This window comes from Mirounga leonina, unplaced genomic scaffold (genome assembly GCF_011800145.1).
Source record: "Mirounga leonina isolate KUSES-001 unplaced genomic scaffold, KU_Mleo_1.0 Mir_152, whole genome shotgun sequence".
NCBI lineage: Eukaryota > Metazoa > Chordata > Mammalia > Carnivora > Phocidae > Mirounga > Mirounga leonina.
In genome coordinates, this window is record NW_023270380.1 from 5,146,215 (window position 1) to 5,168,784 (window position 22,570).

The 22,570-nt window shown below is 39.2% G+C and overlaps 1 protein-coding gene across 5 annotated transcripts in view; it reads right to left on the bottom strand.

The window, feature by feature from the left end:
* The window catches only part of TARBP1 (TAR (HIV-1) RNA binding protein 1), an 85,723-nt gene that overhangs the window by 56,024 nt on the left and 7,129 nt on the right, over positions 1-22,570 (bottom strand). For 3 of the 5 annotated variants that reach the window (XR_004679859.1, XM_035008478.1, XM_035008481.1), the window contains exons 3-12: positions 22,146-22,215; positions 19,857-20,005; positions 18,891-18,943; positions 17,125-17,222; positions 13,970-14,105; positions 13,268-13,364; positions 11,836-11,925; positions 6,857-6,998; positions 1,730-1,829; positions 618-790 (exon numbers count right to left, since the gene is read on the bottom strand). Coding sequence is in view for 4 of the 5 variants with exons in the window: in XM_035008478.1 (XP_034864369.1) it covers positions 618-790; positions 1,730-1,829; positions 6,857-6,998; positions 11,836-11,925; positions 13,268-13,364; positions 13,970-14,105; positions 17,125-17,222; positions 18,891-18,943; positions 19,857-20,005; positions 22,146-22,215 (1,108 nt within the window). In the remaining variant the exon portion in view is untranslated. The remainder of the gene's footprint in view (positions 1-617; positions 791-1,729; positions 1,830-6,856; positions 6,999-11,835; positions 11,926-13,267; positions 13,365-13,969; positions 14,106-17,124; positions 17,223-18,890; positions 18,944-19,856; positions 20,006-22,145; positions 22,216-22,570) is intronic. The other 2 variants (XM_035008479.1, XM_035008480.1) reach the window with 2 other exon arrangements.

Here is a 22,570-nt window from a genome sequence, read left to right on the forward strand (position 1 = left end):
CAGATTTCTAAAATTCCAAGTGAAACTGGTGGGAAAGGATTGGGAATCAAGGCTCTTCAATAAATAGTGTCTCTAGTGTCTGTGGTCTTCAGCTACCGTCTTGCATGCATCTTTGTTTAAGGAGACAACAAAGAGCTCAACGCTTCTACTACCACTATACTTTCTGTGTGAAGCATATTCTACTTAAAAGGTGCTCAGAGACGAATATATCTGAAAACAAGTTATTATGAAATTACTACCATTCTTGTGCTTGAGCTTAATCTCTGCAACATCTAGCAGAGTGGCCATTAGAAATGGATCTTGCTTAAACATATATGAAATAGGGATCATTTTCATGTCTGGAAATTAATGAGAAAAAAAAAACCACAAATAAAAACAAATAAAATCACATTTCAAAACAACGGTAACCAGCAAATGTAAATGCTATGACGTCAGCTCCATGAGGGCTGAGGGTCTGCACCTTCGCCAGGGCATCCCCAGCACCACCAGGGGATACTCGGTTCATATCTGCTGAAGGCATGAGGTGATCCTTTTATTTAAAAGGTCAGGAATTTCCTCTCATTCTAACCACCAACCATATACCAAGCAAGACACCAACAGAAACTATGTATCCTCACCATCTTGGGCACTGGAACCTTTCAACATGCAAGTGTGCAATAACTTCAACAGGACCTGGAGGCATCTGTCAGTTTCCAGCAAGGGCATGTAGGCATTTGTACCAAACTTCATAAGGGATTCCAGAAGAGGATCTAAGAATATCCTTAATACATTCTGTGTTCTCCGCTTTTCACTAGATATTAAAAGACATGCCCAAATCAAGCATTTCAAAAGCATGAAGAAATTATTTTCCATCTATAACTTGTGGAACTGGTTAGCTACTGGATTCGATGAGGTAGAATTAGTCTCATGGATGATCCGGACACCTACGCACCTCCTGGGACTGATCCCCTCCAGCCTCCTCGCTGACCTCTCAGTCTATGCTTTCTCAGTAAATTCTCCGTGCGCTCGCAAAGAAAAGCACAGGGAAGAACATACCGCACTCGACTCTAGGCACAAGTAGGAAGGAGATCCTATACCCACTTTATTTGTACATTAAAATGCTGAGACCCTGCTACAATAATTCAAAAAACAAAACAAAACATACACTAGTCACAGAAACAATATATTAACAAAAAATACAAAGAATTAAGGGTTTATAAAAAACCATCATAACCAACTTTCATACTAAAACTTTGTCTACAAAAAAGATTCGATGTTAAATTAACTGTGCATCATGCAAATACACTAGCAAACGGAACTGCTTTTTGCAGTAATTATAATCTGGTGAGAACCGATTTGTGCACATACTCAAAATATAAATGAGTTTTACCTTTATTACTCTTAAAAAAAATTACACATTTTACAAAGGGGTCAAACCCTGTAAATTTCTTTACCTAATCTTATGCTAGAATCTTACAACCTATTCTCTTAATATTCTCTTATAAAACCAGTGATTAATATATATAGTTTTTCCGACCTTCTCTAACAGCTGAACTTACCTAAAAAGACTAAAAAGCCCCTATTCCTATCAATTTATTGTTAATTTTAAACATTTCTCTAGCATACACACTGTGATCAATTCCATACCTTTACACCTGACTCAATCACGGAAAAGTGTGAATAGGCACCATAAATCTGATTAGCCTTTTTTTTTTTTTTAAGATTTCTTTGCAAGTTGGGAAACACTTACCTGTACTGAGTTTTCATTCCTTCCACATCTACGGCCAGCAAGACCATCATTGCCACAAGCTTGGCTTCAAACCAATCAGGCATAAGGCAGTCTTCTCCCGCTTAAATAACAAGAGTTGAGGTTTGCAAAGCATTAACAAAATCCTTCAAAGATGATGTTTCAAGAAGAAAACAGCCAAATGATTACACTTTATCAATATAAAATTATAAGCACGGAGATGAAATGGAGATGAAATGCAGAAGAACACTCCTGGGCATAGAGCTCACTGCTACGATGACTGCGGTAGTGAGTGGTATAAAATGGCACCATGCCCTCATCTGTCTGGGGAATAAGAGAAAATCCCCCGAGGAATGAGCATGAAGGCTGGGAAAGAGTACAGTAGGTGAAGGGAGGCAAGGCTCCCCCAAGGAAGGCAGAGCATGCCGAAGGTCCTCTGGAGGACAGAGCGTGCCACATTCCAGGGGATGGATGGATGCCCGTGCAGCAGGGCACGTGAGTGGGAGTGCCAAAGCTGAGGTGACACAGACAGCCAGGGAAGAGACCAGGGGACTTGGTGGGCCATGCAAAGAATTCCTTGACCCTAAAGCCTAGGGGAAGCCACTTTAGGTTAAAGTGAAGGCGTAGAAAGAAAGGGAGGAAACATTTGTAGATCCAAATTAGTAGTTTAAAAAGACTTCTCCAGGTACAATGTGGAAGGGAGACTGTAGGGGAAGCAAGAGGAGATTCAAGGTGACAGGTTAAGAGGCAATTGTAGTTATTTCAGCTGAGAGGAGAAAATTGCCTAAAATATAAGCAGGAGGAGGATGGAATGGGTACGGACTCAAAGGCTCTGGAGGCTCGGACCTGTGTCTGAGCCCCAGTCCTGTGCGCCTTAGCTGTGGGACCCTGAGACAACTGCTTGTCCTCGCAGAAAGCTTAGGTCTACTCTGAAACTAACATAATGGTACATGTCAACTACAGTCAAAAAAATAAAACAAAACAGAACAAACACCTAAAAAAAAAAGAAAGTTTAGGTCATCTACGAAATCAAACTAACCTATGACTCTCCTTGGGTTTCTTATAAAAATTAAATTTACTCAAAGTTTCTAGAATTAGTTTTGGAAGACAGAACATAGTTAACAGATAAAATATTTTCCCATCTCTAAAAGCCAATTCAACAAAAATAAGCCATGAACAGATTTCTTTTTCATTCATGGTGTATTATTATAGCAAGATCACACTTTTCATCTCAATTCCCACGAAAAATTTAGGTAAGAGATCTAGTTTTCCAGCCCAGTAGTTTAAATTAACTTAAACCAATTTTCTTAAATGCTCTAATATATTTTGGGGGTAATTTAATATATTTTAACATAAATTTACTGGAATAGAACAGAAGACAGTAGTAAAAACATACTTGCATGTAGGACAACTCAGTTAAAAAATACAATAAAAGGATAAACTTTGTTATATATTATTTTTAAAAATGCTATAGAGGCCACTTAGTTGCCATCAGTAAAAAAATCTGCTTTTTTTTTTTTAAAAATCCCAGCGTCGGTGCTATCCCGGAAAATGGAGTAGGCTAAATTTGTAAACGTCGTAAAGACGAGTTACTGAAACTTGTTCTTGGAAACATTTTCCTCACATTACTGCTTTCTACCCCACCCGTACACTGAGGTCCTTCCTTAGCACAGACTAAAATGAAGTCACACTCAGGACGGTCCTGGAGGCAGACCCCCCGGACCTCACGGGAACTGGGGTGGGGGCGCTACTCCAGCAGCAGGGCACCTGCGCATCTTATGCGCTCAGGCGCGCGAGCGGGAAGCCCTGGCCTGCGATAGGACATGTGGGGGAGTGACCAGCACACGCGGTGCTCCTTGCTTCCTTCGGCGAAATACAGCAGGGCTCTAGAACCACAGATCCTGCTTGAAATCCCAGGCAACTGTTCACCTTGGATACCAAAAGGGAAGGTTATAAATCAGAAGTGTAGTGGATTTTATTTTTTCGAAGATTTTATTTATCTGACAGAGAGACACAGCGAGAGAGGGAACACAAGCAGGGGGAGTGGGAAAGGGAGAAGCAGGCTTCCCACTGAGCAGGGAGCCCAATGCGGGGCTCGATCCCAGGACCCTGGGATCATGACCTGAGCGGAAGGCAGACGCCCAATGACTGAGCCACCCAGGCACCCTGTAGCGGGTTTTTAATGACTTCTGATGTCGAGGAATGCCACCGTACCAGACCAGTAACGACAGAGCGCCTTGCTCTTCCAGTGCAAGCTACTGGCAGGTCTGTCTACTACAGGGTGCTCTCCAAGTACCTGGCCACCAGCGAAGCAAATCCATGCTACAGAGGGGCAGCTCTGAAACTCCAGCCTGGTGTAGAATCACCTGGAGGCTTTGTCAATACAGAGGGTAAGCCCCCACCCAGAGTTTGATTCAATAGGCTTGGGACAGAGCTGGAGAATTTGTTTTTCTAGAGCTTCCAGGTGATTGATGTTGGTGTTGCTGGTCTGGAAACCATACTCTGCAAACCACTGAGGGAGAATTCCCCTTTTCACTCACTGAAGCCAGAAAAGTGGAGGCAACAATGGTTTTAAAGAAACAAAAGAATCATTGGCTATTACTAATCACCTTAATGCATTTTAGCCCCAAATCACTGGTCAAATCTTGCTACCATGAATTTTAAACAGTGAGTGTAATTCTAGAAAATGCAAGCTAGGCTGCAGTGTTGGAGAGCATACTAGGCTTGTCCAGGGCACGGAAGAGAGAAAGGTGAAGTGGAGGGGAAGGATTAAAAAGAGGTATGAAAACACTTTTGAGCCTGACAGATAAACGCATTACCTTGCTATGCTGGTGGGTTTCCTATAGACATAGGTCCAAACCCACCACACATATAGCTTAAATATATACAGTGTGATGTAAGTCAATCATACCTCAACGCTGTTTTTAAAATTTGTTGTACAACTGCAATATACTACTTCGGGGCTATTCCATGTCTCTAGATTTTTTGGTTACGTTTTAAGTAGGTACATCATTTAACTACAAAATCTTGACACCAAATATCCTTTCTGAGGGACTGCTTAAGTATACATTTCTTCAAATGTATCTTCCGCTCTGATTAATCTTAGCACGTCCAAGGTCTGACAAGCCTTCTGTGCTACTTCCAAACTATGTTTCACTTTCTGTGATTCAGAACGCCTGCCCTGAAAGCTCTTCAGCATTTGTTTGTTTATAGGTGATGCTGGTTTTGAGTGGCTTTTGCCGCTATTGCTTTGTTTTGTTGTCTTGCGTACCACGTGTCCAACACGGTGTGCATACGTACGTGTATGTGTATTACCCCATATCCACCCTTACCGCCTACCATTCCTTCTTGGGCTCCATGCCACAGACAGACAGATACATAAATACACAGACAGACAGACGCCTACCTACTTTCAGCTCCCTGGATGCAAGTTCATCCAAGCCTTGTGGGATACTCCTTTCTACTTTTCACCTTCATTTCTGCCCACTGGTCAGATGTCATCCATCTGGTAACCTCCCACTACTGGTCTACCCGTTCCAAGTAGGTACTGCTTTCACAGGTTCCCCAGCCTGGTGTTGACTATGTCTTTCAAGGCACTGTGCTGGGATTATCTGCTTACCTATCAACTTCCTTGCTAGATGATGCTCTGAGAGCAGGGGATACAGCTTTTATCTCTGTGACTCCAATGCCCGGCTCTTGGAAAACACTCGATATATGCCTGCTGAATCAACAGTGCAAAATCTATCTGTACTAAGTATGCCAAAACTCAAAGAAAAAGCTACTTTAGATGTAGAACCTGATTGAAAATAGTGTTTTGGCCGATAAGTTCTTATATAAAAACAAAATTGAATAGTACATGTATTTTATGCTCAGAAACTCAAGCTAAATTTTGTTTGCTTTGGAATTTAACTTGCTCTGAAAACTACCCCAGTAATTGCTAATTAAACTTTATAAAGGCACTCAGCCAAGTGCATTAAAAGTCAAACAAAAATATTAAAATACACACAAATGCCTCCCCTTTGCACTTGAAATCAAGTTTTAAGTTTTTAAAAAACTTAAAATAGCCTATTATATTAAACAGTATATTTAAGTCCTAGAAATATTAAAGAAAGATGCTAAAAATATTGTTTCATCTAATTCTGAATATTTACTCAGATCTGATGCTGTTTTTTACTCTGAATTATAAAACAAGTTCTGAAGACATTTTAGGGACTTTAATGTATGTTTACTCTAGTAGGGACGAAACTTTTACTTTTACGGCCCTAACAAAAGAATCCTCCAAGTAACAACACAGAGAATTTACTAGACAGAGGGAGAATGAAACACGAAAGAGAAATGTTCTAAGAAGGAAAAACAGATAAACTCATGTATTTCGGAAGGATAATTATCTGATCATTTAAAACCTATTCCATGATCAGATTAATCAGTACATGAAAATGACTTGGTCTGAGACAAAGCCAGGAAATTTCAGACACGTTAAATTCAAAGATGCAATTTACCCAAATTATCAACTAAGGACTTTAATGAAGAAGAAGCATTAGCAATGTAAAAAGAATCCTAATTAATGAATCTGCTAATAGTTCTTCCCTCAATGCAGTCTTACACATTTCCCTAAAGAAGCTGGAAAATGGATCTTGACTAAGTATCTGGTAAAAAGAAAAAACTAACAAAACCATCCTTTCAAACATAATTTTTCTCTAAAACTATGTTTCACAGTCAGTTCATACTACATGTTTTGAAAACAAACACACAAAAGATGCACAGATTTATCTACAAATATTTCCACTTACAGAGGCTTTAAAAACACATCTGCGGTATCTAGCCCGCAAAGATTCAATGATTGTAGAATAAATTTGTTTCTGTCCAATTCCTACTCTGGCAACTTACTAGTTTCTTAAAACATACAAAAATAGTTTAAAATCTCAAGTCCTAGACCAGATAAAGTACAAGTTAGGAAACATATTTTTACATTCCCTTTATTCACATTATTTGGCTGGAAATACGAGTTTGATATCAGTAAATTGGCACACGTTTGGTTAAGCTTATATCTGGACTGGAGAAACTACTTAAAATTTATTTGAAAAGAATTTGGTGATATCAATCCATATAAATGATTTCAGACTTACTTACTTTCCCAAGCAGGTGACTTAATATACTCTTGAACTAGGTTCTTCACGTAAGCATTTAAAGAGGATGTCTCAGGAAGTCCAATGGAGATAGAAGCTGAGGCTCGCCTAAAACAGCTTTCATTAACACGCAACCAATCACAGAGCTAGGAAAGAAAATAGTTATTACTTTATTTTAAAAACCTAACTGAGCAAAGGGTTTCTAATTTCCCTAAGTCAATTTTCTTTCTTCCACGATAAAGTGAATTTAAATATCTGAACGCAACAGGGGCGTCTGGGTGGCTCAGTCACTTAAGCGTCTGATTTCGGCTCAGGTCATGGTCTCAGAGTCCTGGAATCGAGCCTGGGGTTGGGCTCCCAGCACAGCATGGAGTGTGCTTGTCCTTCTGCCCCCCCCCCCCCCCCCCGCTCATGTCCTCTCTCTCTCAAATAAATAAAATCTTTAAAAAAAAATCTGAACACAACAAATAGAACATTTAGGCATGACTGAGTTCTACAGACAGTGCAGATTGAAAAAAATGTGTATCCATATATATATATGTATGTGTGTGTGTATCTACACACGAATGTATAAACTTCATTTATAGGCAAGAATTTTTAAAGTACCTAATATATAGTGCACATTTTAATAAGGTTTTCTAAAGAACATCTCTGTGAAAATTGACACATTATGTAAACCAAATTACAACCCTAAATTAAATTAAAATTCATTTCTGCTTCCTATACTAAAACAAGGATATGTCTGTTTTTGTATTAATTATAATTAAAGTTCCCACCCTCCTCACAAGTCTACTTTCTATCATATGTGCATTTTAAAATATATTAACTAAAAAGAGAAATACTAGTCCTTCTCTGTTGCAACTTTTAGAAGATTTGCAAAACTAAAAGTTCCAAAATTCATCTTTGGTCACATGTAATTGTGAATTTTGTTTTGAAATGAATTACATTCTCAGTTTTCTTTTCATAGCATATCTCTTACTGTACAAATTCAACATATGAATTTAAATATGAAGTAAATAATTATGAATAAGTCTTTCTAAAAATAATTTTTAAAAAAGTATTCCTTGCATTAGGGTTAACCAAAATTACATACAAGGAGACAATAATACATCACTTGACCAAAGACAAACTTGATGAACAAATGAATCAGTCAAGATTAACTGACATCCCATCAGTGCCAATGAATGAGCAGTTCAGTAACACTAAAGAAGTTGCTCTGTGTAGGTCTTTATCAAGTTAGATCATCATAAAATCTAACTGTAAGGTCAGCCAGGATACTGATCTTTCGACAGGATGTACTTTTTCTTTATATTTCTCTCAAACTGGCCAGACTAAGTTTCTGAACTATTGCTATAAGATGTGTGAGGTTTGGGCGCCTGGGTGGCTCAGTTGGTTAGGCGACTGCCTTCGGCTCAGGTCATGATCCCGGAGTCCCTGGATTGAGTCCCGCATCGGGCTCCCTGCTCGGCAGGGAGTCTGCTTCTCCCTCTGACCCTCCCCCCTCTCATGTGCTCTCTCTCTTTCTCTCTATCTCAAATAAATAAATAAAATCTTTAAAAAAAAAAAAAAGATGTGTGAGGTTTTACAAATCATGCATTTCCACAAGCACGATCCTATTATAACAAAACTGACAAGTAAACTCAAATTCATATTTGTTTCTTCTATCAAATCTGTCACAAGATTCTGAACGTTTTCTCTCCAAAGAGTTTTCATGTCAGAATTACGGCTTAAAATGGCATCTACCTAGCAGTCTCTGGGAGACAGGTTCCCTTGATTTCCCGTTAAAAGACAAATCTCAAAAGTTTATTTGCATACTGCCAACACAAGGAGAAGATGCCACAGAGTGGGAGAAAATATTTGCAAAAGACACATATCTGGTAAATTATTGGTTCAAAACATACAAAGAACTCTTAAAACTTAACATTAAGAAAACAACCAACCCGATTTTAAAAAATGGGCAAAAGATCTAAACAAACACCTCCCCAAAGATACAAAGAGCAAACAGTATATGAAAAGATGCTCAATATCATATGTCACTAGAGAATTGCAAATTAAAACAAGATACCACTACACACCTCACAGAGGCTAAAAGCCAAACCACTGACAGCACCAAATACTGACAAGGACGTGGGGCAACAGGAACTCTCCTTCACTGCTGGTGGGAATGCAAAATGGTACTACCACTTTGGAAGACAATTTGGTAGCTCCTTAAAAAACTGAACATTTTCTTAACATATAATCCAGCAACTGTGCCCCTTGGTATTTATTCAAATGAGTTAAAAAGTTATGTCCGTACAAGAACTCGTATGTGAATGTTTATAGCAGCTTTATTCATAATTGCCAGAATTTAAAAACAATGAAGATGTCCTTCAGGACGTAAATGAACAAACAGTGGTACATCCGACAACAGGATGTTATTCAGGGATAAAAAGACATGAGCTATCAAGCCATGAAAAGCCTTGGAAGAACCCTAAATGCCTATTTCTTAGTGAAAGAAGTTAATCAAAAAATGCTTTATAGTATAGGATTCCAACTATATGACATTCTGGAAAAGACAAAACCATCAGTGGTTGCCAAGGGTTTGGGGGTGGGGGGAGGTGGCATGAGAGAAGAGAGGGATGAATCGGTGGAGCAGGGGGGATTTCTAGGGCAGTGAAAGCTAACTGGTGTGCCCCATTAGTGCAAGATGTTAATAATAGAGGGGTGGGGGGATGAGGAGGTGTATGGGAACTCTCTGTACTTTCTGTTCAATTTTTCTGTGAACCTAAAACTGCTCTGAAAAATAAAGTCTATTAATTTAAAAACTTACTTAGCTTGAGCTACATGAAATTGCCATTTCCTCAGGTTAAAAGTGACTAAATACCAATGATCTTACATGATTCAACATAATAGAGATTTACACGATAATGAGAACACTACTACACTGCAAGTTAAGACACTAAGGGACGTGCGTGTGTGTGCGTGTGTGTGCGTGCATGTGCGTGTAACTGCTTCTATTTTTAAACCAAAAGAATTAAAGTTTGGGTTCAGCTATGAACGACCAGACGTAAGCTTCCTGAAGACAGCGGCCATGTTTACCTTGCTGACCACGTATTCCCGAAACTCAGCTCAGAGCCTGCTGTGTACAAGGTGTCCAAAGCATGTTTTCAAAGAATGAAGACATAAAGAGATAAGCAAACATACCAAAAGAAAGTTAAAAAGAAGGAAAACTATCAAGACAAGTTACTGAATTAGAGAACAGAGAAAATCAGGAGAACAAATTAGGAAATCTAGGGGGGCTGCTTGCTAACAAACAATAAAACAACATCTGGCTGGTCAAAGGGGAAAAGACCATAATGGTAGAGTGTGCTTAGGCTCCGTGTGGACCAAGCATAGTCTGAAACATCTTCACATGCATTTTCTCAATGAAACCTCACAGCTCATACCATATACCGAAATAAATTCAGATGATTAACCACAATTTACAAACTAGACATATCAATGCAATGAATAGACCTCATTTGAATACTTGAACAAAGCTGAATATATGAACAAAATGCAAAGAACAAACACATTTATTGGACATCTGGAGCAATTTAAACACCAAATATCTGAAATCAAGAAATGATCGTTAACATTTTTTAGGTATGATAAGAGCCTATTTAGGCCCTTTGAAAGTCTTTATCTTTTAGCAGCACATATTTCCAAATGAAATGATAAGATCTGAGACAAAAGTCCAACAAAAGGAACTGACTGAATAAATTCTAAAATATTTAATCGACTGATTTTTTAAATATTACATAGTGGAGATTTAGCAACATATTAAAATGCTCAAATGTATGTGAAGATGAAAAATAAAATTTGGAACAGTATATTGTTCGTTACTTTGTTTACAAAATCATACACGTCAATATATCATTTTAAATATAAGCCTATATAGTGAGAAAGCAAGACAGAGAATATGTGTACTGAACAAATTAATAATTAAGCCAAAAAATCTGGATTTAATTTGATCACAGACATTACAGGTGACTTTTATTTTCTTTATATGGTTCTGTATTTTTCAGATTCCACCTAATTAGATGCATTATGATCAAGAAAATAAAATCAAATTCTAATTTTTAAAGACCCCAATTTTCTTTTTCTTCATTCCCTCCATTACCCTACTCTATGCCCTTATGATTTCACACCTGAATTACTTTAACACAGTTCAAGCGGATTTCTCATTTCCCTCTGTGCGTACACAGATGGACTTGCCTTCTAAAAGAAATACTCACATCCTTGCCCTTTGTGATCTCTTAGGCACTGGAGAAACAGAATTCTTTTTTAAAAAAGCCCGTCCTCAAAAACCGTAAGCTGTAGTGGACACAGATCAGAATTCAACCAGCTATACGACAGTAAGAGCTAACAGGAGTAGCGGGAACCGAGCTCCAGAGAGGAGGAAGCAGACCCCCGATGACCCCATGCAGAGGAGCAGCCCCGTGAGGCCAGTGGGCCTGCAGGACCATTGTGGGGGAACAGCACTAGCGCAGGGTCTCCACGAGAGCAACGGCTGCAGAGGGGGAAAGGCGTTTAGGATTTCACGATGGGTTTGATGCATAAAGTCAGGAAGAATCAGGAATTACCAAAATGTCAGACTCAGGCAACCAGGTAGATACAAGTGCCATGAACAGAAAAACCAGAAAGAGAAGGTCTGTGTCACTGTTTTTGAGTCTAACGTCATCCTTACTCCTGATCCATCTCATCCAGAATCGAGATCTGCCCACGAGCACTACCTTCTCTTCTAAGTCTGTCTCTATCCCAAACATTCTCCGGTCTCCCCATAAGATTCTTAGTAGCATTATTACTTAGGTTCACTCAAAGCAAATATACAGTATTTAAAAACCTCTGTTGGTAGATAACAAAGCCATCACTATATTTTACATTAGTGACCAGTGAGTTCAATTAGAAAACAATTTTTTATAACTTTTCAAAGATTTATCATTAAATTATTTTCCATCTCACCTCTGTCCACAATGAGGTTCCTCGTCCTAAGGACTCCTCTTGTCTCAGAGACATGAGAAGAGTTGAAACATCTGAAAGTGACACCTTCTCCTACAAGGGGGTAAGTAGGGGGAGGGTGTCAGGGCAGTTTAAAAAAATTACTTAAAAATTTTTAATAAAATGAAATCACTGTAAAAGCAAACTAACATACCATTTAAAGTAGAATATTACTAGTTAAATCAAAAGAAAGCTTTTTTTAAAAAAAAAATTCAACTTTAGAAAAGATACTGACTACAAGCAATCAATATGTTATTATATAAAGTGAAAGATTATTTTCTAAGTCTATGTTCCTTATGATCAAGAGACAATATGGTCAGTCTAAAAGCAAAAACAAAAACATTCTATAAGAAATTACTTAAGTCGAAAAGTGAAGCTTACTTTCAAAGCCATGAAAATGACCCCGTCTTATGAAAACCACAGAAGTCTTTTCATTCCCTTAAGCCTGTACATGTTGAATTAAGGTACCTTGTTCTAGGCCAGGTGTCGGCAAAACCACTCACAGCTCTTTTGTAAATAAAGTTTTAGTGGCACATAGCCACTTTATTTATAAACTGTCTATGGCAGTTTTTTTTTTTTATTTATTCATGAGAGTCAGAGAGAGAGAGAGAGAGAGGCAGAGGCAGAGGGAGAAGCAGGCTCCCGCCTAGCAGGGAGCCTGATGAGGGACTCGATCCCAAGACCCTGGGATCACGACCTGAGCCGAAGGCAGACGCTTAACCATCTGAGCCACCCAGGCGCCCCTATGGCAGCTTTTAAGTAGTTGTAACAGAGACCATGGGATGCACAAAGCCTTAAAGAATGGACTTTTTCTGGCCCTTCACAGAAAAAGTTTGCTGACCCCTATTCTCAGCAATAGTAGTGAAGGGGCTCTGTAAAAAAGAAACTACAGACTCCTTGAAAATCAATTTACAGGAAGATGTGCAGAAAAAGTATAGAGAAAACCAGGTAAAAGCTTCCAAGCGTCCTCTCCCAGTGGAGTCACCCAAGATGGGTTTAATTACCCCAGCAACAAGCCGTGATAGTGTGTGAACTGTTGTCTACCAGGGAAGCTCGTTATAGACTCATGGCTCAGGGTTTTTACTAGGAGTTGGTCCTACAGGCACCCCTGCTGAGCACCTACCAAGATTCCAGGCTCCGAGAAGGAAAGCAGGTATTAGTAAAAACCACACTCTTTGTGTAAACACCGGGCACAGTCCATCACTCTTCCTAGTTACCACAGGGCGAGCCCTCCCGAAATCCATGTTCCTGCCCTCCAGCAAGGGCCAGCCAACCTCACGAGCAGGGCTTTATAATGACAGCATCACAGGCCTGCTACGTCGACACGTTTTTGCACACTTATTCACAGAGAAAGACTTGTAAACTGAAGTATCTTGAGTAAAAAAGATAAACTTACCACATCTACCAAATTCATAGCTGTTTGAAGAAGATAGCACTGAGCTGCCCCTCTCAGTAGAATCTGATGGGTGATCATAGTGCACTGAAGAACATCCCTGACATCAAAAAACAAAAACATGCATTTCCATGTTCCCAAAGACAGTCCTGATAACTTGTAAATACTGACAAGCTGATTTACAGTGTCCACAATTCCCAATGTAGAAAGTCACTGTTAGTACACCTTCAAGGCTATTATTTCCCATTAAGGTCTCTGGTAGAGCTCAATTTTAATATGAAATATATCTCTTTCAAAAGATTGTAATTAAGACACTATTAAAATAAGAATTTTACATTTTTTGAAATACTTTGCAATCAATATTACTGTTTGATATTTTCTCTCTAGTTTTCTACATATCAATGTAATTTAAGAAAACCTTATTGGCCTTGTTTTAAAATGATCAAAATCCAATAGCATGTATCATGGCACATATATAAATTAGTAATTCATAAACCAAAATAAGTCCAACCATATAAATAGACGTTTTACCTCTTAATATAAAATTAAGAGCTCAAAAGTAAGTGCTCAAATCCCAATGCCAATATTAACTAAAACCACTCACTACAGATTAAAGCAGAGGGGGAAACAAAATTTACTGATGGAAAGTTACTGCAGATAACCCTATGTGAACATATGAACATATGTGAACACAGAGTAAATTACCTGAGAGCAAGAAGCCCTTCTATACCCAGGGCTTTACATCTTGGGACATTTGCCAAAGCCTTAGACAGAAACAAAATGGGAATGGCACACCAATGTCTACTTGTCATCTTCTGAATAAACTTTAATAGGAAACTACCTGAAAGAAAGGTTTTAAAATATCACTGTTGCCAAGAATCATACAGAAAGCTGCCCAACATCGTTAAAAGGTATGAAAATGCAAATCAAAAACCATATGCGGAATATAAGAAACAGCACAGAGGACCACAGGGGAAGGGACGGAAAACCGAATGGGCAGAGATCAGAGAGGGAGACAAACCATGAGAGAGACTGAACTCTGGGGAAACAAACTGAGGGTGGCTGCAGGGGAGGGGGGTAGGGGGATGGGGTGGCCAGGTGATGGGCATTAAGGAGGGCACATGATGTGATGAGCACTGGGTGTTACACGCAACTAATGAATCACTGAACACCACACCAAAAACTAATGATGTACTATATGTTGGCTAACTGAAATTAAAAAAAAAACCCACAATGAGATAGAACTTCACACCCACAAGGATGGCTGTCATCAAAAGGATAGACACTAACAAGTGCTGACACGGATAGACAGAAATTGGAACTCTCATACACTGCTGGTGGGACGGCAAGATGGCGCACCAGTGTAGAAAACAGTTAACGAGTTAAACTGAGTTACACCAAGAACTACCCCAGGAGCCAACAATTCCACTCCTAGGTATACACTCGAGAGAACTGAAAGCATATGTTCATACACAAACCTGTATGTGAATATTCACAGTAGCATTTTTCATAATGACCAAAAGTGGAAACAATCCAGATGTCTACCAACTGCTAAATGGATAAATAAAACGTGTGATATCTGAATAGTAGAGTATTATTCAGCCACAAAAAGAATGAAATACTGACATGGATCATTACTGGATGACTCATTCATGGATGATGAATCTTAAGAACATGCTAAGTGAAAGAAACCAGACATAAATTAAAAGGCCACATATTATAGGATTCCATTTACATGAAATGTCTAAAATAGGCAAATCTGCAGAGAAAGGAGAGTTAGTGGCTGACAGAAGCTGGTGGGAAAGGAGAATGGAAAGGGATCGATGATGGGTGATGAAAATATTCTTTCTGGGAGGGATGAAAATATTCTGGAATTAGTGGTGATGGTCGTAGAACTTTGTGAATGTACTAAAAACCAATGAAACGAACACTTTAAAAGGATGAATTTTATGGTCTGTGAATTATAGCTCAACAAACCTGTTGGGAAAAAAAAGAAAAAAAATCAATTCTATTTCAATCTCATTCCTGTAAGATAAGTACTCTACTATATTGTAGATTTTTTTTTTTTTAAAGATTTTATTTATTTATTTGACAGAGAGATAGAGAGCACAAGTAGGCAGAGAAGCAGGCAGAGGGAGAAGGAGAAGCAGGCTCCCCACCGAGCAGGGAGCCCGATGTGGGACTCGATCCCAGGACCCTGGGATCATGACCTGAGCCGAAGGTAGCCGCTAAACCAACTGAGCCACCCAGGCACCCCTATATTGTAGAGATTCTGATAACCATGCAGCTGTAATAAAAAAGAAGTTTAAGGTGTAAGATCAATTTTTTTTACTGTTAGAAGCAGTCCTCTGTTGAAGAGGTTAAAGAAAAACAGTCAGAATTACTGATGGTAACTGGCCTCTGGTATCTGCGTACAATAACATTAGCTCCTTCTCATATGCCATTTCTTACCTACCGTGGATCTAGTCACTAATTTTCTATCTTGAGATACCAACATCCGGTGCTCCGTTCTGCCTTCTCTGCTAATATGTCATTTCTTAAAGACCCTCAAGTCATGAAATTAGTGACGATGTCGGTTTCCTCAGATCATCACCGTAGAATGACTTAAGAAATCCTTGGAAGCTCCTAAAAGGAGCTTGTGTTTTATTTATAAAACAATATTTTATATTATTTATAAAATACCACGTATTTTATATCTTCCAAGTACCTAGCACAAAACATTTAAGATACTCACTGGAAACTGCTGACTGAAAAATCTACTAAGTAAAAACTGAGTAAACATTTTACTTGCCCTCTCTTCTGTTGGACTAATTAAGTTCCCACTTCTGCCTAACGTCTCACTCATGGCACCGGCAAGATGGCGGGGGCTGAGCTTCCATTTCACATTCATTCAACACACTTACAAGCGTCCACTGCGTGCTGGCCCTGGCCACGGACAGCAGGTGCTCAAACCCCAGGGGTGCTACCACCATCCTCTCGCTCTCCACACTGCTGACCTGGGATGTGCCAACATGGTCAGCAAAGCAATCCCCAGACGGCTTACACTTCTGACTTCTGGCAAACTACAGAACATCTGAGTGGACCTTCTCAATGAACTAATTTTTTAAAAAAGTAATCAAAAGAGCCAATTTTCTAGAAACCTAAAGTTGAGATACTTTTTCATCCCTGACTTCTGAGTAGATAGTTCCACTGGTCATTGTTTCACCCTATTTGCAGACGAAATACAAAAGGAAATGTGTGTCTGTTTCATACCCAGGATCGCTTTATAAGCCACAAAGCCACGAGGGAAAAAAGGACCCAGGAAGTAGAGTTAAGTCCTTCTGCTGCTCAACAAACAAAATAACACTGGGTGTTGCTCTTTGATTACCAACTTAACTCATCAGAAAGGAAAATAAATCCCCAATCTGAAGAAGTAGGTATTTCTAAGATACAAGGTCTACATAAAGCAAGTATATTTTTCGTTTACCTGTCAAGTTCCTATCTATAGAGGGGCAGTTTTGCCACAATGGATATTCTGTTTGCAACTTTTTCCTAAACCCAGGTGTCTCTTTCTTCAACCAATTACACTAATTTTTGGAAAGCAAATAGAGAAAACTAGAAAAGATGGCTAATGGCAGCACACATCCTGAAATGACTTCCATGCTCCTCACGCCAATACCGGTAATAAGTCTCCTGTATAAAGGCAAAAGTGTGTACCCAATTACAACGAACGCCTGTGTAATTCTGACAAAATATGTATATTCCCGAAAAAGAAAACTATTTTGACAATATTGATTATAATAGTCATAAGATAGCGCTTATCACCAATATACTAAAAATTTTAAAGCTAATAAATTAAAAAACTCTTTACTGACACATACTCTTCATTTCTTCTGGAAGAAGAGAAACATAAGTGACTAAAAACTTCTGTAATTTCAATCCCAATGGAGAACCACTTCCTATCAGCTGGCCTGGGGACCTATAGACAAATGAGGGGAAAAAAACAAATATTTAAAATTTACAAATAAGTATACTGAAACTAAATGAACTATGGCTCAAAAGTCTTTCAATAACAATCAGAACATCTTTTCCTGAACCCGCATTTTATTCTTCAGTGAAATTCTGAAAATCCTTCTGAATACAAAAACATCAGGATCTTCTAGGAAAATGGACATGAGTTAGTATCGTAACATACTAAGTAGACATGGATTTCCTTTTTATGATACTTTCCTTGACACACACTATGAATCTTGCTAAAATAGCATCATCTTAAAAAAGTCTAAAAAAGTGATCATTTTCAATCATATTTTATTGTTTCCAACATATAATCTAATGATTTTAAATCTTTAAGTATAAATAAAAGAAATAACATTCATAGAAAAACATATGAGTAATTAATGACTTTTGCAAGAACATTTAATTGTTAACATCTACTAAAGTCATGTTTTTTTCCTGCTATACGCTTCCACCAGGAACATTATGTTAACTAAACACGAGAGTGCGAGAAAACTGAAGGCATTTCATAACAAATGTGTCTGTCGACTCTTTTAGAGGCACCAAGTAGGTTTTACTGCTCTCCAGCCATCTAACTGCTTCACAGAACTATTCAGTAGTAATGAGTTCTTTGAAAACTAATTGGCAAATCAAGTGTTGCTATGCTCTTTCAATATTTATTAAATAGGATTAAATATTAGTATAACTTAGCACAAACTAATTTAAACATTTTAAAGAAACTGGCAATGGGGGGGTTGTCTATTTAGAGGTATACTGAACAGAAGACTTGCAAGTATACGTTTAGCTCATCAGCATTCAAAAGACCACCTAAGCTCAAAGGCAGGGGACCACTGTGAAGGTGTAATTCAAGAGTACGGAGAACGCTCAAAACACGAGGCTACGGCACAGCACTGACTCACCCTCCTCGCTGTCTGACTGCAGAGGAGGAGGGGCAAGAAGTGACCTATTCGCGATAGTGGCAGCCTCTGTCAGATCTGGAAAGGGCACGGTTAGTGAGCCCTGTGGCACTGGACTGGAATCGGAGGTACTGCTGTGACCTCGGGGTTTTTCACATGGATGGACAGACGGACCCTGAAACAGACACAGATCAGCAAGTCTGCTCAGCAGACAGAGCTGGGGAACCGACGTGCACCCACAGGGAGAGAAAGGGCGACTGAGCAAACGTGGTGACACGCTGACATCGGGGGGGATGTGGATGAAAGGTACAGGGGAATTCTTTGTATTATCCTCACAACTTTTAAGTCAAAATAAAAAGTTAAAAAAAAAAGGAAACCAGTTTAGAGTGTTGGTACGGTCAGCCAACGGCACTACAACTTCCAGGAGAGCTGAAGTCAGAGCAAGGGCAAGCAAGTAAGCTCGGCGAGATCTACTCTCCATAAACCCCAAGAGTGGAAGGGTTCCAGGTAAGAAAGAACACAAAAAAAGGGAACACTTGATAGAACCAATAGAAGAAGAGCAAGAAGAATAACACACAAAAGGGACTTCATAGTAAGAAAAAGTTGAATGTTTATTCGGCAACACGTGTGATGTACGAAATGCATTAAACAGCCTGGTCCTATTTCACAAACACATTACATTTCTATATCGAGGACATATTACTACACGGCTGCTAGATAACACAATGTTTGTTTACCTGATGTACAGAGAGCTCTCTGAAAGTGCGTCCATTAATGGTCCAATAATAAACTAAAACAAAACAAAACAAAAATGTAACGGATGTTAAGTTACAGTCGCAACTTTGAAAAGTCAGCTTGCCTTAGCTGCATATCCCAGCAGGGCTGCAGGAGAGCTGTGCTGAGCAAAGCTGACCTCTTCCACTGTGGGCTAACTCAGGGCTAATAATGGAGGGTACCTTAACTCCACCGCTACAACAAAATGCGTACAGAATCTTCCCACCTGATAAAAACTGAGGAAGAGAGATCATACAGGGCCAGCAAGGAAGGAAAGGAGCCCAAAGAAGAAATACATGGTGGAAAATAAGCGTAGTTACAAGGATAAACCAAAAGAGATAGATACGCAAGAGAAAATGTGAGCCCCTGTGCCTGGAAAATAAAACGGGCAAAAATTGTATCTTCAAAAATATTACAAGACACTGGGTCAAAAAAGCATGTGTCTAGGAAGTGCAGGAAGGACAAGAGAATGTGGAAAATGATACATATCAAAACACGACAGCATGTTATCAGTTAGGAAGGTTTCGTAGGGTCCCTGTAAATGCGGGTAAATTACCCTAAGCGATCATGTGACTCACTGGCACTACAAGACTTAAAATCCCAGCTGTAATTCTCAGTCTCTGCTTTGTGTGATTTCTGACAAATGGAAGTACAGGTGCTAATAAATGTAGCTCAAAAGGCAATCTCTGCTTAATACAGTAGCTAACAATTCATTGGCTCAGAACTGGGGGAGGAGCATCACTCAACAAACAGCAGTAATTCAGAGATTCGGACCTGTGAAAATAGCATCATCATGCAAATCTTTAAAATGTCACTTGCTCTGAGAGCCCTAGTGTGTATTTTTTGAAGATCACATTATGACGCAACAAATGTCTTTATCTCTCATCTCTTGACAAAGAGAGTAAGGGGGAAGCAAAAGGCCTCATTACCTCAGAAAATTCTGGTGAAAATGGAAGAATCTTTGTTTCATACAGCTCCAAAAAATGGGTGACACCTTCTTTGGTCAGGATTTTATTTTCACTTTCAAACATTCTTTTATAAATACACATATGCCAGGAAGGGTGGAAGAGCCAACACCCTGTGGAGATAGAGCACGTGACGCTGACACTGGTTCTCACGCTCTGTTGCTCCACATCAACTTCAGTCACACAAGAACACGCTGACTTCGTTCTAACACACAGTGAGGTTACAGCTCAAGGAGACTCAGGCAGTCTCATCTAGAAAGACAGCAAGCCACTTACCGCCCCACAGCGCACACAAGTTAACTGTTGCCCCACGCACACGGGTTGGACCTTCAGATTTGGGGTGATTTCAAACAACCCTTCTGTGACCCTACTTCCATCCATTTTTCCCACAGAAATCTGAGACTGTCACTCCTCTGCTTAAAACCCTTGAATGGCTCCTCATACTCTCGGAAGAAAATCTGAACAAGGCATGAAGCGACCCCGAGAACAATGGCAACGCCACCCCAGCCTCCCACAGCCACCACCCTGGGCCTCACTGGTCCTTTGGGTCCTCCGCCCCACCTCAGGCTTCTTACACGCTGCCGTCTCAACTCTGAGCTCCAACGTCACTCCTGAGGTGGGCCTTCCCTGACCACCCTGAGGGATGGCCTCACTCACAGTGTATTCTATTTCAGTCCCTTGTTTGGTACCTTCATAGAACTTATCATTACAACTTTTTTTTCATGGAAGAGATAAAAATTAAGTGAAAAGTAGTACACATGTCTCCCCACTTTATCCCTAGCACTTAGCGTATACTGGACACTAAATGAATTTCTACTAAATTTATAAATGAGTGGGGAAAAAAAAAACCCAAAACAAAATAAATATGTACCTCAGAGATATTTTTTAACTCTTTTGAAATATCTTTTAATTCTTCTAGAAAAAAATTATTCAGCATTTTTAACTCATGGCATTCTAGAAATGAATTGGCCCATTATTTGTAATTTACACCAAGATGCTTGCTTGTTCAATGCTTTGGCAATGGTAATTTTTCCAAACCTGTCACTGCTATTTGATTTGGTTTGCCAAGAGCTGTGGGCAAAACGTGGTAATAAGAGAATCATCTTAATAGTAAATGCATAAGTGAAGTCACAACAGGATTCAATTAAATTCTAGCCCCAGGTAACTATAGATTCTTACAGTCTGTGAAAAATCCCAGTGTATCAGAAAACAACAGCAGCACTCGACTGGATAAAGCTCAACTCCTAGGGGTCTAACTATTAAAGTTGTAATTATCTGGAGTAGGCACTAAAACCCATTTACCCAGGTTAATTCTCACGGATAAACACGATAATACAGCAGTTTATCATTCATATGCATACAAAACACTGTCAGCCTGCATTTAGCTGTTTTGTTGATAGAAACAGAGTCTCACAAAATAATTTTAGGAAGCTCCAGTTTCTTTCTCTCTCTCCTAAAAAACTCTCAAAACACAGTGCTGATTAAAGGCTTAAAAACCATACTTAAAACTATACCTTGGAAATCTTCCTAAAAAGTCCAAGATACAGAATAATAACTGAAATCCCAAAAAAGTAACAATGAAACAGAAAGAGAATAAGAATGGAAAGCAGTAAAATATATAATACCAAAGAGCCATTATTAACAATGTAGAGCACACCATCATTAAAACATTCCTAAAGAGGCCTTCTCTCTTAAAGAGTGTATACTCATATACTCAAATGATTTCAGACAACAGGATCTACCGTGGTGGGCAGTGGGGGCGGCGGGGAGGGGGGGATGCTTCAGGGTCAATGGTGGGGAGGAGGCAGTGGGGGAAGCTACAGAGGGTTGAGGGGCACAGACTGGCCACGTGCCGGTCACTGCTGACGCTGAGTGGTGAGGCTCACTTTACATATTCCTCTCCTTCTGTAAATGTTTGAAATGTTCCGTGAGCAGAAGTTTACAACGTTAACCATACCGCTAAATTACAGAACACTCCCCCACCATTTAAAGGTATATTCTCAAAGATCAAGGATACAGGTAAGCGCATTTGGACACACTGCTCAGTAAGACAGAACCTTACAAACGGTCAGTCCAGAAGGCATGTATCTGGAATGTTAACAGCTGTTCTCTTGGTGGCAGCGGATGCATATTTTCTGTTACACTTTGATGGTTTTTCCAAATTCTCTATAATGCCTAAAAGTTAGTTATAAAATCAAGGGGGGAGGAAAAAAGCTCTAAATGTATAAAAATCAAAATACAAGTAACCATTACCGTTTTCTTCTGACACTGCATATTCAAACAGACTGTTTAGCTTTGGTAAAACTGGCTTTATAACGTGGATCTGAAAACAAAAACAGAAAACCACATGAAATAAAAACTCACCTTTAAAAATTAAGATGAACTTTAGAACTTTAAAAATTCAGATGAAACTTATTTTCATCTATTGTACAATAGCAGCCCTACTACACAGAAGGTACCTGAATTTTCCCGGTTTTTATATCCTGTAAATTCCGGTCTATGAGACTGAGTGTGACAAAGCTAATGAATACGACCTAGGACACAGTGACAAGAATGTCACATTTGTACAGTGAGTATCAAAAATCATGTCATGTAATCCTCAACTGTCCTGGGAAATAGGTAGGGTTGATAATACCAACAGATTACAAAGAGGGCAAAAAAAAAAAATAATCCCTTGA